The sequence below is a fragment of the Balearica regulorum genome, chromosome 3 (assembly GCF_011004875.1).
Source record: "Balearica regulorum gibbericeps isolate bBalReg1 chromosome 3, bBalReg1.pri, whole genome shotgun sequence".
Classification (NCBI taxonomy): Eukaryota; Metazoa; Chordata; class Aves; order Gruiformes; family Gruidae; genus Balearica; species Balearica regulorum.
In genome coordinates this window covers 90014090-90032365 of record NC_046186.1, presented here as the reverse complement: position 1 = coordinate 90032365, position 18276 = coordinate 90014090, and the positions used below count along the sequence as shown (strand labels likewise).

Below are 18276 nucleotides of genomic sequence, written 5' to 3'. Positions count from 1 at the left end.
CTTAAAGGAACTGGTATCTTCAAGCCCTGACTGTTTTTAATGACCTCCCAGTTTGCCCTTGTGAGACAGGTTAAAGTTTTAGAAGTCCAAGAAAGTGATTTACCCAAAGACTGTATCAAGGACAAAGAATTAAAACCTATATTAAAATTCAATTATAATATCAACAGAAGAATTGATTTTCTTAGAGTATGAAAACTTAACCCTACTTCCAAGTTTTGTATTTAAATGAGACTTCATTCTAGTTAATAAAATTATTAAACATTATTAATTAACAGAAACTCACTCTTCACAAAGATACTTGAACGCACTATCTGTATGCACATTCTCAGCACTTTAAAAAGAAAAAAAAAGAAGTGTTGAAGGAAGCTTGCATCTCTTTCTGGAAGAAGGCTCTCAAATCCATACTTGGTGATAGCGAAAGCTATTTTCAAAGGAACCACACATATGCAGCCTACAGTCTTACTTGGGAGCTAGTTTGTTAAACCTCTCTCCGAAAGCAATCTGACACACTTATATCCTGAAGCAAACAATACAAAAGTGTCTTATATTGGGAGCATGTGCAGTTATACTTGAAAATATCATTCAAGTCTCTAAACTTGAAACTAGCAAGAGTAGCTTATGAATTACTTGACTCAGTTTCAAAACCAAATATTTATTTTTCTTTCTAGTTAGAATGCCACTTTTTGTTTTTCCCATGACTGAGAACCTAAAAGGAGTACATTTGAACTTTTCACTGTGCTCTTGCAAAGGGATGACAATTTTGAGTTGTTTTCCAGACATATACTTTCTTAGAGTTCCATTAAAACATAGCTATGTACACAAACACTTTTCATTACACAGACAAGATCAGAACTCCTTTTGGGTTATATCACAGGTATCTTATTCTTGTAAGTTTAGAAATAGATTCTGAAGAATTAATGTTTCATTACAAATGTTTATTCCTTATGTTTGAAAGACAAACCCCAAAACTTTCTGATGTCAAACTGAAGCATTCTTTCTGGGACTTAGCAGAGATCTACAATACATTAACAACATTTTCCACATCCTGTAAGAGACACTAAGAAATTCTAACATTAATATCCCACTTAAGTAATTTAAAATTATACTAGACAGATAAGAAAGAAAAAATTGCATTGACAAGATAATAATCCAATTACTTTCATTCTCTGCCTGCTATTATTCAAACTCTGTTTGAAAGACATTTTTCCTTTTGTTGCTATGTTCTGTAAAGAATAAATCATATTATCTCCTCCCTGTACATCTGCACTACACTTTGACCTCATCCCTGTCTCTCATTGGACGTAGTAACTCTGCCACAGGTTTCAAGAGATCTAGGGTAAGAGTTTTACTTTTTTCCTACCTAAACTCCAGTATGATAAATAAATCTCCGTAAAACTACATCAACAATACTGAACTTCCTGCAAGAGTAACAGTGGTACACACATACCAAAATTCACAGTGAAACCAGATAAATGAGTTTGCCTACTGACAACAGAACACACAGAAGTATATCCAAAGACAGTACTTTTTGCAAGAAAGCTATGCTGATTCCAGGCTAATTTACAAACAATAAAAAATTCTTTTTTGAGTTTAAGAGTAAAATGTTATATGACCTTGTAAAAAAATAATCTCAATAGAAGTGCCTAAGCCTTGTCTGCGAATGAAGGCACAGAAGCAGGTGTACCAGGTATCTTGACATAATCTAGGACTGCTACTTCCCATAGGGAAAAAACAAAAAATATTTTGAATGTATAAATAGTTACAAAAATTTTCTTACTGTTCCAGGCATATGACCTCTTTCTTGTTTGCCATTCTGAGGACTACCATTTTTCTGCTTCTTTTTCTTCTTTGCCGTTTCTTTGTGTTCTCTCTGTTTGTTTTGTACTTCAATGAGGACAGAAATGAAGCTGTTTTTCACCTCCTTCTCAAACTCTAACTCATCTCGTAGAGCCAACTGCTGTACCAGTTCCTCGGAATAATCCTTAATAGCAGTCTCAATTTCTTCTAGCAGTTCATTTAACTCAGCAACAGACAATCTTTTTACTCCTATAAATAGTTCACATAAAAAGCAATCTGTCAAGATTTTAAGCATGAGAATAGAGAATTACAAGAAAAAAGTACTCTGAAATTTTTCAAAACAAAAAATTCAATTCTAAAGCTACACAGAACAAAACAACATTCCTACAGGAATAAACACATCACTGAGACAACTTGATAAGCAACAAGAAGATGGTTACACTTTCTTCTTATTTCTGAGAAAATGTGCAAATATAAAGAGCACGTTGTAGTTAAGGAAGCCGATGTAAGCGCTAAACTTCTAATTCTGACACCTCTGTTAACTATTACTTTCCACCCACCCACACACGCTGTTCAAAGTAAGTATGTGTCTCCATATTTTCTGACCAAACAACCAACACTTTGGCATTTCTGGAATCCTTGGATTTTTCACCTACAGTAATATAGAAACTATACTCTATAGGGGAGGGAATCTTCTTGAGGACAGTGCTATGTTACGCATGCATATTAATAAAAGCTTGCACCAAGCATTTATGATAATATTTTAGATGCATTTAGTAGAAAAACCAACAAAATTCTCCCAATTTTCTTTGGGGATTGTAGTCAAAAGCATGGCCTTGACTTGCCTGAAACAAAGACCTAGATCAAAATTAGCTGACAGGCTCATTTCAATCAAAAATAGGCATTAATAGTTGGTGAGAAAGCATGAGACTGAATTGGTCAAAGCTAAATCAGACACCTGTAAAATGTTGGTTTGGAAACAAAAAAACCCTCCAGGTTCGCATTTTAAAGGTACTATTGGGCCATGTGTTACAGAATGAAATTATGACCAAGAAGAAAGTTCTGAGGCTTGCTTGGGTTAAAAGCGAGCACGTTCTTTGAGGACTGCTTTCCATTCCCAGTTAAGTCTGACACCTAGGAAGCTAGTAAGTCCCAGCAGTTGCTATCTCAAAGAACATAATTTTCATTGGCATTTGAGAAATGAGTAGTCCTGGTTACACCGAAGGGTACAATCTGTTTAAGGACACTGCATAGACGTTCATAATTATTTGGTTACGTTGAATTAGTCTAGTAAATGTTGTTATAAGGAAAAGTGCCTATGGACAAGTGTTGAAAAATACAAATAAGGCCACAAACTACAAAAAAAGTATAGCTCTGAGAAGCATCAAAGGTAACAGGTGAAATGTGATTTTTCTCTCTTAAATTACAGCAGGGAAAACTGACTGGAGAAAGCTCCTTGTCACTCACTCACTAAAGAAAAAGCAATGAAACCTGTTAAGGCAAACCTCTCCAGCAAGGAGCCACAGTTTTTCGGAGTAGCTTAGGCCTTAAACTCTCTTCAAACCCTGTAGCAGTACCATATGCTTAAGGATCTGTTTTTCAAGTAGTTTGAACCATCCATCGCCTATGTTGTTGTTTAAACTATTCCAAGTATGTAGCATGCAGGTTATGGCCTCTACTTGTAACACAGATCTTGGCTGTGCTCACAGTCATTGAACATACCACAGCAGGTCTTACCACAGCAATAAGTTTTTGCAAAGTCAACTCTGGTTGTCAGCAATAGCAAATAACATCAACTCAAACATAAGCAGGGGGAAGAAAGGTAAATTCAGAGACAAGATTATCTGGTGCTCTGTGGGTTCTGCAAGTCACAGAATAGGCCTTACAGTCTGCGAAACTGAGTACACTCTGTGGTAAAAATTAATATGGGTAAGTTCCATATGCATTCAGTACAAAGGACAGGCTAAAAAGCATAGGTTGCACCACTGTTTAGGTTTTGTGAAAGAGTAGAGAACGCACCAGTGAGTTCCAACACTGAAGAACCAGCTTCACAGCCTACGTGACAATTGTTCCAAAAACACAGGTGCAGATTACCCAACTGCAATCCTGACTTGTTTATGATAGGTCAGTTGTCATTATCAAAGCCTACAAAAGGGCTACATAGGAACTACTCAGCTGACACAGGTGAGTGAAGACAGAGTAATTCAAATGCAGAAGACTACTTAAAGATTAAATCTTAGACATGTAGGCTAAAGGACTCACCTGCATAACCAGAGCTATAACTGGTTTCATTTTTGGACTGTCATAATACATGTCTTTTCCCATCCCAGAAAAAAGTAAATACAGGCTTCGATTTCCTGCTCTCAATCCTAAACATTAACACCTCTGACTTGTCTTACAAAAGCCAGATAGTTTCTAGGAAAACCCTACAATAATTTCAGAGAGATGAGGACTAATTCTGAAGCAGCTCTGCACACAAAAAAGGTAGCAAGAGCTTTCCATAAAATAGTGACCTGAAAGACATGAAAGCAGATCCTGAGAAACTAGTGATGCAAAGTTAAATTATCTGCCAAAGTAACTCAAGGCATTGTTTGGTACGGGTTGACCTTTAAACCATAAAGATTGAACAGACAAGATGAACTCCTGAGGCAAAACAAAATAAATATGATATGAAATATCAAGTAAGCTTGATTAGCTCCAAACCTAAGGACATATGGAACTGTCAGAAAAGCAGGAAGCCCTGCTGAGCAGGATACACTTTGCTTTCACATTCCTGAAATTTATGTATTGAGACAGCTAAGAGTCCAACCATGAAAATGGGATCTCCTCCATAAATCGTAAGTGTAGCAGAAACTGTAAATCATGTCACAAAAGGTCAGCCAGTTTTCCGAATCTTCTACAGAATTTATATTGCTGACCCAGACTACAGGAAAGAAAGCAATAAACTTTGTAAGAGGGACCAAAGTAGAAGGATCATCTAGCAAATATTCTTTGTGTTCCTATTACCTTCCAGAACTGATTTTGACAAGTATGCAGATGAAACAAATTTCCATCATGAAACTGATTAATCACAGGTTTCTTTTACATACAATTCAACCTACTACAATTAAAACTACGCACGTAATTTCTCCTTTCCTTTTCTACAGGGAAGAACAGATGATTTAATTGGAGTAGAAGAAAATACAATCTTTTTTTAACTTTTAAGCTTTTTGATGATGAATGGAAGGGGAGGAGAGAAAAATATGCAAGGTCCTCGTGGGAAAAAAAGCGCAACGGTTGCCTTATTTTTATGTAACTGTATATCAAGATATGTTGCAGTGACTGAAACACTACCAAAGAAACATAATTTTCTTTTTTTACTGCATAGCTTTCAAGAGCTTTAGCTAATCTTCTTAAACACAGTGTATTGGCCTCAAGAAAGCGTCTCACTTCAAAATATAAAAATTAATAAAGTTTAATAAAATGATCGACTTATCACTTTACCTATGAACAGACCTCATTCCAGTTAATCAAGCTTCAGCGTATTTGCTTTAAGTTGAAATTCTATAAAGTTTTATTTTTATTCTAAGTTATTGAAGCTGGCAAAGATAAATCTTCTATTTATCTTCTAAATCTAGTTTATTCTTTCAGGGCATTTTGAAAATATTTTTGAATGCAGATATTTCATAAGAAGGACTTGCTATAAATCATACACATGGCAGACTTACCCTTTAAACTATTTTGAGTAAGTGTAAGAGCAAAATACTAAATAAATGTCACTTACTCTCTTCATAACTGTTGTTCGTACTGGATCTCTTGAGTGTCTGAATTTCCTGTGAAAGTATGGAAAGCCGATCTGATTGGGTGGGCGTTTCATCATCTTCTGGATCAGGTGATTCTTGCATCATTTCCTCTATTTCTTCAATCACCTTCAAAAAATGAACACCGTTATGAAAGCCCTCCTGCACGAAGAGAAACAGCCTGCAATTTGCTGTTAAGTGCTTAAGGGTTTTTTTTTGTTTCAGTTAGTGAAGATGTTGCTGGATGAAATTAATACCAAGACTGGATGGAAGAGAACCAACAAAATCATACTGACATTTCCTCCCCATCCTTGCTCTCTGAGAATAAGCCTACCTTTTCAAGGAACATTGGTGATCTCCTAACAAGCAGGATGTTGAAACTACACAGTTATTTCTATATGAAGGTACACATGGATCTGCTTAAGAGAACTGAAGAGTGAGCGGGAATATCTTTCCTAAGTATTCACTTGAAGGAAAGCAAAACAACAACAAAAATCAATTACCTCCCCACCCTCCATTTCACTACACTTTTCTAAGCAAAAAAAAAAAGCTCTTTTTCAGTATAGAAATTACCATATTTCTACAGGCTAAATTATTAACAGGTGAAATAACTAACACTTCAACTCTTACAGGTTTAAAGGCTGTAGACAGTGCTGAGATCAACCTCACAGTAAAAAAAGAGCTGAGGCAGTTCAAGCAATCCTGTCTCTCGTACTCTTAATAACCATGTTCAGAGTTCACAGGTAACCACTTAAACAACAAGAAAATACATTCTTGCATTTGCTTACTAAAGCAGGGTGTTAGTGGATGATCATTAACCTTACTCAGAAGTGCAATTTTCAAGATAACTTAAGTAAATCCATGGATTTGGAACAGAAGCCTTTAAACACTAAGTAGTTTGAAAGCTTAGTAGCAGAACTGATTATCTGCTCTCATATTAGACAAAAACTTAGAAGAATTCTCACTACCCACAAAGTCACGTGAAGATACGAATGGCCATACAGTCATGCTGTGAAATTACAAACTCTACAATACCACCAACATTCTGAAAATATTTTTGCTTCTTAACACATATATTTAATTTAGTAGTATTTCTGACTAATTCATTGTAAGAAGTGCACAAAGATTTCAAATACCCTGGACTATCAACCTCATCCGAAGCATCTGAATACTTTTCAAGTCTGAATGACGCAGTAATATCTCACACATTATTATGACTCTAAATTAAGAACAACCAAACAATCAAGAAGCTTAGCTATGGTGAACAGCAAGGAAGAGGAACAAAAAATAATTACAGACTTAAAGGAAACACTACACCAACAACACTATCTTTGTTGAACATTTCACCTGCTCTGCTGTGAAGAGTGGTTCATCATTGATGCAGGAAACAATGATAGAATGCATATCCAACTGTTCTCTCAGCTCTTCGTCATCTGACAGGTCAAGGTTCAAGTTATCATTTACCTAGAAAACATGAAAATGTGTATTTATATAAATATATATATACACTTTTTGTGTGTGTGTATATAAAAAATACATGTACATATATAAAAACCAAAAGGGGAACTAATATTGAAATTTAAGAATGAAACAGATTCCTTGCCCATAATAAGGAAATCAATGATTCTTGCTGTCAAATACCTGGAAACTGAGGTACTTTAACAACTGAAATCAAAACTGCAATTGGAGAAAGTTAAAATAGCTGTCAGTCTTTAAAGTCTTTAAACACCTTCAGCATATAAAGGCCATACACACAATGACATGCAGATATCTGCATGGAAGGCACTGATCCCAGTGTAGATATTAACATCTTAAATGAAGACAGACATATGTCAGTGCGAGATGAAAACCTATCTATAATCTCTAGCATTACACAAACCTGTTATTTTACATGCTTTTATAGTTCTACTTTTTCACATAAGATGACATGAAAACAGTTGTTTTAAAAAATAGAACATGGTTATCACCCCAGATTAAAAATATATTGGTGAATATCTCGGAGTCCTTTCAAAAAGAAACAGAAGTAACACTGTTCCCACACATATACCATCAAATTACACTCATCCTTCAAAACCAAAGATGTGCATTTAGTAAAAGAAAAGATTTAAGTCCCCGCCTTAATCAGTCAGGTATATTTTACTCTCACATAGTAGTACGCTGTAGTTTATTTACAAAGTTGTTGGCTTTTTCTGCACTTTGTCTATTACTAGACTCCAGCCAAATTAACCTAGAAAAGCCTCAAAAGCTGCAAAGCCTCAGCCCTCAAAAGCTGCAACCCCTAACCTTTGACATTTTGAGCTCAATCGCTTTAAATGATCTTTGGTCTAATTTACAAGCATTACGACTAGCTGTATAAAGTCCTTGCGCTCACTGTATTCAGTTTTCAATTTCTGTTGTAATTCCTCTCTTTTTCCCAGTTTCTTCAGAAACCTTAAGTTTTCAGATTCATTTTGAAGATGCTGCTGATATCCCCAGATCTTTAGTCTATAGAGGAAAACATACAATTTGTATTTCTTCAGCCATCAGAATGAAGTCAAACGTCCACTTTTTTCCAGAACCTGAATTCCAATAAACCATGCAGTGACAGGGCTCCATTAAGAATACCTGTTCACCTACTGCACAGATATGTTCCAGTTTTCCAGTTTTGACGTTCTTTAGCATCTGCAGTCCTCAAATGTTTTTTCATGTATACAGCATTATGACAACAACTATGGGATTATAAGCAAGGATAACAGTTTATCTAGAAGGAGGTCAGCTTCCTCTCCTGACATCTCCAGAAACAACACTTTGAGAGACTATTAGAATATATTCTGATAATTTAGGCTAATAAACCACCTAAAACAGCACAAGCTACAGCTGATGCCAGAAGGACCACCTGGCTTTCCACCCAGCCACACTCCATGTCTGTTTCTGACCTCACACTCCTACCAGGGAATGACTTGTTTAAAAGTAATCTAACAAAAATACAACAAATAAGCAATTGCTCAATCCTGTTCCTTGTACCACTGTACAACACTTCCACCCAACTACTTCTTTCACCACCAAAGCCATATAAAAGTGTTCACAGATCTGTGATGGGAAGCAACAAAGATTAGATGAATCAGCCTCATTCACCTTACATTTTCTCTCCTACTAAAACAGGAACAAAAACACTTTAAGCACAAGTTCAACAGCATATTATTAGTTTCAAACGCATCAAGGAAGTGTTGCTTAGCTGTTAGTATTCATTGTAAGAAAGTTAAAACAAGCTACTAGCTGGTCCATATGTGCTGTCACATATCCAGAAATACTGCTGAAATACAAAGTAGAACGTAAGTATGTCAAATGCTCCCAAACAGATAGGCTTCACACATCAAAAGGCACGCCAGGTGGAGTGAAAGCAGAAAAAACTTGAGATATGTTTAATCCTTAAACTGATCTTCCCTCTATGGGCAGAATACCTAAGATTCTTTCTAATCCAGCAACACCAAATTTTTTTTATGCAAAAAACTTACAAATACTATATGAAACATTTTTTTTAAATTGTACCTAGTTCCTTATGAATAAATCCATCAGTTTTCCAGTCCATTTTTCAATCAGACAACGAGGTCACAGCATGGAGGGTTGCAAGTCTTTTTACTTCAAATGTGAGGATTTAATTACTCTAAAATCACTTAGAAAATCTGAACATTCTAATAAAAATTAGAATAAACACAAGTCAAATTCAAGGGATAATCATCAGATTCAAATTGAGAAAGTGAGTTCCAACTGCCATCTTCCCCTGCTGAACCCCAAGTATTCTCTTCAGCAGAATAATCTTTGTTCCTGTCACAGTAAAAAGTAGCTGTGGATTATATAATGGATGGCAGAAGTCAAAGCAGTACCCTATTTTCAGGTTACACACACAGGTATTTTTACAACGTAACTGCGCTATGGTTAAAAGATAAGCCACTCGTTTCCTCAGAAGACCTGGGAGATAGGAATTCTTCCCAGCTTTTCTTCCTGAAGCGTTTTAATCCACTTTTAAGAAGATCAGAGGACAACCCTTTCTATAAACCTCTCTGAGGCTCTTCATTCCCTGCTCCCTCCCCAGACAACTATTTGACTTGTTAAATAAGAAAACCAAACCAAACACTTGCACTTCGGTGTCTCCTGTGTCACCTTCCCCACAAAAGAAGCCACTTTAGTCTCCACCTGACTGCAGAATGAGATGAATTTTAAGAAAGTCCACACTGGATTTACTAAATCAGAGTACTCCCACCTCCTTTCCTCCCTTACCCAGAATAGTGTTCAACATGAAACAGATGGCAGAAAGACTATGTGAAACACTTTCTCATTTTAGATTTTTTTTCTATCATGCTCTGGTTCTAATGAACATCCATCTAAAACTAACCCCGAATTATTCCAATCCAAGGAGATGCACACATACATCAATGGTTGCTTGATTTTTTGATTTTTAAAAACCTCTCATGTATAATGCCAAGCACTAAAAAAATATTTAAAGCCATTTAATAACATCACTCTTTCATACAAACGCAAATTGTTTTATTTCCCTGCTGAGTATAAAAGATCCAAAGAGAGTAATTCTGCTGATCAAAACTTACTCCTTTTTCTGAAAGATTCAGTGTTGGCAAGTGCAAAGCTCTGGTGTGGGAAGATTTCCAGTCAACTGGCATTACGTTACCATAATTATCAGTTAAAGCATTCCAAATCCTGAAGAGAGGAATAAAGGAACAAAAAATACAGACCTTAAAACAAGCAGCAACTGATCAGCAGTAAACATATTTGTAATGATAATATATTTATATCAACAACTATTTTTTCCTCCCTAAATATTCATCTACAAGTTACTGACAATACTTTTATAATGTTTTGAAGCTAAGAGAAGTATTTTTTGATAAACATAATTTATTTCTCTTTTTAAACCAACAGTGTATGCACAGTGGTAAAATAAAACAGTATGATGAAGAGATAGCTTCATTACTAATTATATAACCATACCCCAAATCTTTTTGGGGGGTGGATAAAATTTTTGAAATTTGAGCTCAGCTACAGATTCCATTCCTAGCATTGTTCCTGTTTTGCTTGCCTTTTGCACGTTAAAATTGGGAATTAGCAGAGGCCGAGTAGCAAATTCTGAGCCAGATCTTTCCTCCTTTCTTTCCTTTCTTTCTTTCCATTTATCACAGAATAATGAACATGCACAAATGATTCTAAAATTCTGCAAGAATTTAGTTTCACCCAGAAGCACTCTTGCTGAGCTCAGCCTACCACTCTCGACTACAGCTGACCTTAACTGTGTCTGCAGTGTACGACCTCTCTGGCTACACCAGAGGCTTGCATATGCAGCCCTATTCTGGTATACCAGTTCAGATTTTGAAACAGAGCAGCCCTGTTAGCAGGTTGCTGCCTCAAGTCAGCGCTTAGAGGCAGGGTTTGTTAGCTACACTGTAGGTGCATGTTTGGAGCAGTAGCCTAGCTAGGCTCAGAGGAGGTCTGAGGAATGGCTGAGCCAGACATAGAAGGGCAGACGGAGCCTCTTCACTGCACAGCATGTCTCTGGTTTATGGTTCTTTGAACTTACCTCACTGTTTATACCATAGGAATCTAGTCTTTTGCTAACAGGTTTTTTTTTCTTCTCTTAGAATAAGACAATTTAGTTACCTCAAAGAAAAACTGCAGTATTTTTAATGAACATAAACTGACTGAAGTTTATTGTAAAATAACAAGTATAAATACGTGTAAAATAATGTTAAAAACAGGAAAGCAGTATAGATGTGAAAGGCTCTATTGCTCAAGGAAAAAAAAAACAATTATCACAGTTGCAGATGACAGTTCTCCATCTGCTTTCCGTACTTCCCACGTTTAATTCCAAACACTGAAACGCTGGGCATTTTGCAAGAAGCAAACAAATACTACCCTCTGTCACTCCGCATTTCAGAACAGCTACTTTTCCTTTCCCCGGAGGAAGGAGGCATGGGGATGCCCCGGCGGTCAGGGCAATAAACCCAGCAGGCTCGGTGCCAAGGCAGCGCCGCCGGCTCGGCCGCCCCTGCGCCGCGCAGGCCGAACGTGCGCGCCTGCCCCGGGTCCAGGTTCGGGCCCGGCGGCTCCCAGCTGCAGTCCCGCGGGCGGGGAAAAGCTTCAACTCCCGCAGCCCACAAGCCCTGCTGGGCCTCAGCGAGAGGGAGGCCCAGGCCAGCAGGCCCAGGGGCAGCACTTTCGTAGAGCGGGGCTAGCGAGCCCCAGAGCCCCCACCGCCCCCCGGCTCCGCACCCTGCCCCGCGTCCCCGCCCCGGCTGTCCCCTCAGGCCGGGCCAGGCCTCCCACTCGGGCGCCCCAACCACCGCCGCTCCCTCTCCCTGCCTTCCCCCCGGGCCTGCACTCACTCGTCGTCCTGCAGAGCGCTCTGCTCCGTGAGGGGCCGCAGCGGAACGCGGCTCTCGCTGCCGCCACCAGCCCGGGCCTGTGGGGGCTCAAAACAGAGAGACAACTTCGCCCCCAAATCCCCACCGCCCCAGCCGCCCTTGTCGCGGGCAGCTTCGGGACCGCTCCCCGCGGAGGGCTGGAAGCCTGAGAAGTCTTGCCAATCCCCCGGGTCTCGCTGCGAGGCCGCCGCCGCCATAGCCGCCGCCGCCGCAGCTGGAGACGCCGGGCTGCGCGCGCCCACCCGCAGGTCCCGGCGGTGCGCGCTCCCGGCGCCTCCCGCAGCTCGGGCGGGGGGGGGAGGGGGCGTGGCGGCGGCAAGGGGCGGGGCGTGTGACGGCGCGGGGCAGCCCGACGGCCGCAGCGGGCGGGGCCGCCTCACCGGCGGCTGTCAGCGGCGTCGCCCCTGTTGGAGCCGGGCGTCCGTTCCGCGGCAGCACCGAGGCGAGCTGGCCCGGGCACCCCCGGCCTCCCTCGGCGCGGAGGACAGTGAGGCAGGTGGCCGGCGGGGGCCGGACCTGAGCGCGCCAGTGGGCACCTCACAGGGAAAACGACGGCCGCAGCCTGAGGCAGCTGCTTGTGAGGCAGCGAACAGGGGCAGTTCACCGGGAGGGGACAAGGGGAAGGAGGAATATTTGCAGTAATTTCATTTTAACCTGGTAACCTAGGGACGGGTGGCTTTGGGGCTGTCATTTTCCCCTCCATTCAGCCACCTAACGTGTATAAAACTAAGTTTTGGAGATACTTGGTTCTTACTAGCATGGTCACTCCCATGCCCATCCTTTGCTAGCTTTGTGTTGTGCCCTTATGTGCAATAGCTTACGATAGACTTTTTTATCTAGTACTTTTTTGAGCCACTGTAAACTTTTTGTTATCCCACAGTATGGAACAAGATTTGTCTCTGCTCCACTCTTTGAATTTGTTTTCCCATTCATACTTCCTACTTGATGTTTGGAAAGAGACACAGCAAGCACAAAATTAATTCCCTGCTAAGCATCTGTGTGCCACTGAGGTATTTAAAGACCTTTGTCCTATCCTACTCAGTTACTGCTTTTTCAAGCTGAGAAACCCTAGTAGACATAGGCATTCCCAATATGATCCTTTCTGGCATTGGGAGCAGGGCAAAGGAGGCCAGGACTACTCTGAGTGTTGAAATGTGGATGCACTGTTGGTTTATACATTAGCACAATGATGTTTTCTGTTCTGTTCTGATGAAAAAGCAGAATGTTTGTAGGCAGAATTTGAAGATGCTCTTCTAGAAGACATAGTCATCCATAGCCATAGTCTTGGGAAGGAGCTAAAATACTGGAACAGGTAGCTAGCAAGGGAGAAGAAATTACTAGAAATTTAGCATATATAAATGTAAAGGGATACACAAAAATACTGATTTATCCTAGTCAAAGTCAATGATGGGCTTTCAGTAACTATTACTACTTGGCATTTTGGATTATTGCAGCTAGCTCTGCAAGAACAGTGGCCAGCAGCAATCCAAACAGTGAATACGATGCTAATTGCAGGGTGTACCATGTTTGAACAAGGACATTTTCAGTCCCTTTGCCCTTGATCTCAAAAGGATGTAACAGAATGGGAAGTACAAAAACCAGCAAGGTTGGCCAGAAGGTACAGAACAGCTCCCAAAGAATCTTCCTGGGCTTTTGAGCACAGAAAAAATGGAGAGAAGGTACAGGTCTCTAAATTTATGGGTGGCACATAGTTACTGATCCACTGCTGCTTTGAATGCAGAAAGTGATACCAAATGAAACCATAAAGGAGTAGGTTCGAAGAAAGGAAAAGAGGCAGTTTTTCACACAGCAAGTATAGTTAAACTGAAAAACTCCTTGCCTCAGGAAGTTACATACCAGGACTTTGCATCAAGACCATTAATTTACAAATTAATAGCAGAAAACAATATTGTAGGCTAACAGGTAAATAAATGATCTCAGGAAGTCCCTGAAGTACAAATTCTGATTCCACACAATGTCTATAGGACCTCAACTCACAGCCCCATAGGATTGATTATGGCACTTTGACAGGTACAACAGATGGACTCGACACGGCAAAGGTCTAACTCTGTGTTTGAGAGATTGCTCTTTACTGGATGCTGAAACTATTTGGAATTCCACAAATCCCTCTAATGTGAAAATTCTTTAGTGTAAAACCCAAAACTTCTGTGACTGCAAACTGTTCTTTACCCACAGTATTTTCTGAACTCTTCTGATCTAAGCTCAGCAGGACAATAATGTGAGTTCCTACTCCCAGGGGAAAAAACCTCACCATAATATAAACTAATGTCTCAAGGACCAGTGTGTGGAAGTAATAAATATGAACATTTAAGAAAATATGCATCAATAGGTTTAAAATTTTTTTATTGTGCTGCCAAGAGCCAAATTACAAGAAACCGCCTTACAGTTAAAAAAGTAAACAAGCAATCTGCTGAACCGCAGTGCACTCCGAGTGCCACATATGCATCTATTTTTCAGAAAATTATATCTGCATTTCTCTTACAAGAGCACAACAGGAACCAAAGTAAAAGAGTGTAATGGATACAGCACATAGGATAAATCATATCTTTAAAATAATAATAATAAAATAATAATAATAAAAAACATTTTACACCATGTCCTATATCTTGCTAATATTTTCAGAATATGGCCTTGATTGTAAAACAAAAGCAAGCATTTACAATTTCTGGATAAAGACTGCTTACTCTTACGCAAGGAATGGATGTTTTGTCTTGACAAAATCTTTGTAGTAACTGGACAGAAACATCTCTGTTTCAATATCAGATTGAGTACAAAACGCTGGGGAAACGACAATTTTTCTTATTGGTGGTTGGAAACTGAAGTTATATAAGCAGAACAAATGTTGACCCTTAATGATACACCTATTTTTTTCTTTGATGCAAACAGCTAGAACACCTTTTTGATATTCTAAAACAAAAAAATTGTTAATCTTCAGATTAATAAATTAGGTCATTATAATAATAAATTAGGGTTTTTTTTTTTTTCAGTTTTAAAGTTCAGCAACCTCTGACCAAGTATTTACAACAATACTTGAGAGTTCCTTTACAAAAAAATACATTTTCTTTTCACATTAAGCATACTGGGTATCTGTGTCTCTTATGACAAGCATTTGTAAAAGAAAAAAGGCAATGCACAAATGGGTAATTAGTATAAAAGTGCCAAGACCTGTTTGGAAAGTTAACATTGTATTATACAGTCAGAGTTATAAATGAGGCAAGCTACAACAAACTTCCAGCTTAATGTGGACAATATTCCAGTAGTTGTTTCAAACAATTGTTTGAAAAAAAAAAAAGAAAAAAAAGAAAGAAAAAAAAAAGAAAATCCAGGAGCCGATGGTGTTATTCTATGGAGCTGATTAGTGCTGCATGTATATTGTCATCAGTGTCTCTAGCCAATGCATTCATTAAAAAGCCTTTTTAAGGCTAAGCAGGAAAAGAAAAATAAGAAACACCCTGAAATGTAGCAAGTAGCAAGAGCAACGCTTACTGCTATAATCGTGCACGTACTGTACACACGCAAACACAAGAGTGCACACACACACACGCGCGCACGCAAACAAACACTTTCAAATCAAATCAAACTGTAGGTAGAATGAGATGCTCTTTTCTTGTCTTTCTAAACTCACAAGCGATTAAGCATTGATATGGAATGCCTGTTTATCTGTTTCTGCTCTGGGTAAAATCTCTCTCAGATAAAAATACATTCAACAAGAAAAAAAATAGAAAAAATATATACTGTATACATAGTATTTTATATATACAGTATATATATGTATAGTGTATATACACATGCACGTATATATACATATGTATAACTACATGCATTTGTATATACATATATATACACAAACATACAAATACTTTTTGTTGTTTTTAGCATAATTATATTTACATAAATATTCCTATAATGCTAAAGTTTAAAGAAGCATGATCTCCTTTTTTTTCTGAGCTTCAAAAAAGGTGCTTGAGTAATATACAATTAAAATTAAGCAGCTTCCTAGCATGGAAGTAGTTTCTAAATCTGCATACCAGTAAATAAGAACATCAACAAGAAAAAAACAACCTTAAAACAGTCTCTTTTTTACTCTCTTGTAAGCAAGAGCTTTGTCCAACAAAAATATTTTTCCTTCTCCTGTATGAACAACCAGAGATTGATATAAAATAATAAAACAAAACCACAACAGACAAAACAAACAAACAAAAGCCCCTGGAACTACATGGTGTTCTTGACTTTTCCTTCCGTCCTTCAATACTGCTGTCAAAAGATCCAGTGCTCATATCAGGAATTACTTAGGCCTCAGTCATTTGCTAACTCTGCCAAAGTCTGGCTAATCTAGCCATTCAGCTTTGAAGAAAACAAAAATAAAACCAAAAAGCAGCACAAGGTATAATTTTATACATCCTTAATAAACCCACCCTTTATTTTCTGCTATAACCTTTTCCTTGCTATTTCATTAACTACTGCAGCTTCTCATCATATAGAAAAATATTTGCAGCTACACCACACCTGTGATGTGACAAATTCTGTTCTAGGAGTATATTACTGTAGCAACAGCTGGAAAAAAAAAAATCAGACCTTTTTGTATTTTTTTTCACCTGGGGTTAGGCTTTGCTGCAACAGATGCAATTTCAGAGCAACAAGAAAAAACACTATCCTGCTGCTCAGCAGTATTCTTTACTCATTTTCTTCTCCAGCCAAGCATGACCAGCTTTTCTTCTCTGAAGCTTCCTTTTACCTCATTGCCTACCCCTAGCCCCTGATTCCCCCTCCCAAAATAACCTCTATAGCTATGTTACAAGCAAATACATCTTAACAAGTTTTAAAACTTTGGTTCTAAGAAAACACTTGGTCAGTTATCTCAAGGAAAAGTGGGAATGCTTTTTCTGGCACATTGCAGGAGTCAGAGCTCATCCCAGTAAGGTCTTAGAGCTGTACATGTAGTCACAAATCCAATACAATCCACTAAGCAAGTGCACAATTCTAGTTTTATTTTAATAGCAGACTTAGTCTCTCTCTCTCTCTCTCTTTCTTAAATCCTTGGTAAGGGTGCAATTCTTCAAACCGTTTGATAGAAATTATCTGCCTGTAGGTTGTTCTGTTTCTGCATGCTGTAAAATCCACTGTATCTTGAATCTGGGTCTGCAATTCTTAGCATCCTCTGAGAACTGTCCACCTGGACCATGGTACCTTTCTTGCAGTCTACATATACCAGTTGGTTGTTTAGGCAAGAAGGCTGTTAAGACAAAAAGGGAATATTGAATTGGTTAAAAAAAGTTTGTATTCCAACCATAATTAAAAAATTTATGGTTCAAGTCCATAAGCACAAAAAACCAAAATAAAATCAGCCATGAAAGAGTCTGGACTTTTGCTAAACTTGGTAAAGGCCTATGGCAGGCACACTAACAGACCAACACCCTCTTTTGAAGCACCATTGTTCATCTTCTGAATGGAGCTCTGGCATTCCCAGAGTCTTCCCAGTCCTAGCATTCCTCTGAGAACCCTTCAGCTGAAAGATTCTGCAGCTGAGAGGAAATTGAAACAATGCTGGGTGTACACTACCTGAAATGTTTACGGGCTAAGCATGAAGGAGGACAGGCAGTAAATGAACTCTATGGATACACATGAAATGTACACACATGACAATGCTCACACTATAAGCATGCTACAAATCTTAAAAATTCCAGTTTCGACTGGTGTAGCTTCTTTTTCCAAGACTTAAATCAGAAGGGTTTTTATAAATAAAAATTTACATCTAGTAACCCTTATCACAAAAAGTTTTTTGTTTTTTTGTTAAGCAGAAATTTCTACAAAACAGTATTGTAAAATGTTTTACATTTGGCTCTTCAGAAGTCTGGATTCACAAAGAAGTCCTGAGGTTCACTGATGTTAACAGAATCAGGGCTAAACATTAGAAGTCCACCTGTAATTTTAAACGTCTTTTCTATAATCTTTCTTTTGGTATTGATCTGATTTAAGTACAGTTGTTGATTTGTTCTTTACTGAATAGCTGGACTATTTTGAAGAGAAGGAACGTAAGCCAAAACAGGCCTGCCAAAATTTATTACTAGGAATCATCAGTCACCCAGCAAGGAATAGGAGAAACTGAGTGACACCTAGCTGAAAATAACTGAAAAGAAAACATTTATGACAAAGACCCTCACAACAAATCTCGAGTTCAGCATATCCATGGTCTTGCATTGTATCTGTTTGTGGCTTACAGTGGCTTCTTAGCATATGGATGATTCCTTTTGCAGTTGAAAAAATGTTTCAGC

General features: G+C 38.5%; 2 protein-coding genes across 3 annotated transcripts in view; both read right to left on the bottom strand.

The window, feature by feature from the left end:
- Positions 1-12271, bottom strand: part of FEZ2 (fasciculation and elongation protein zeta 2) — a 28466-nt gene extending 16195 nt beyond the window's left edge. Inside the window, exons 1-5 of one of the 2 annotated variants that reach the window (XM_075748871.1) lie at positions 11945-12271; positions 10160-10268; positions 6924-7040; positions 5561-5705; positions 1778-2046 (exon numbers count right to left, since the gene is read on the bottom strand). In XM_075748871.1, coding sequence (XP_075604986.1) covers positions 1778-2046; positions 5561-5705; positions 6924-7040; positions 10160-10268; positions 11945-12180 — 876 coding nt within the window. In that variant the 5' untranslated portion in view covers positions 12181-12271. The remainder of the gene's footprint in view (positions 1-1777; positions 2047-5560; positions 5706-6923; positions 7041-10159; positions 10269-11944) is intronic. The other variant, XM_075748870.1, reaches the window with a different exon arrangement.
- Positions 12272-14330: 2059 nt separating this feature from the next.
- Positions 14331-18276, bottom strand: part of CRIM1 (cysteine rich transmembrane BMP regulator 1) — a 195154-nt gene continuing 191208 nt past the window's right edge. The window contains 1 exon segment of the mRNA XM_075748869.1: positions 14331-17237. Coding sequence (XP_075604984.1) covers positions 17061-17237 — 177 coding nt within the window. The 3' untranslated portion in view covers positions 14331-17060.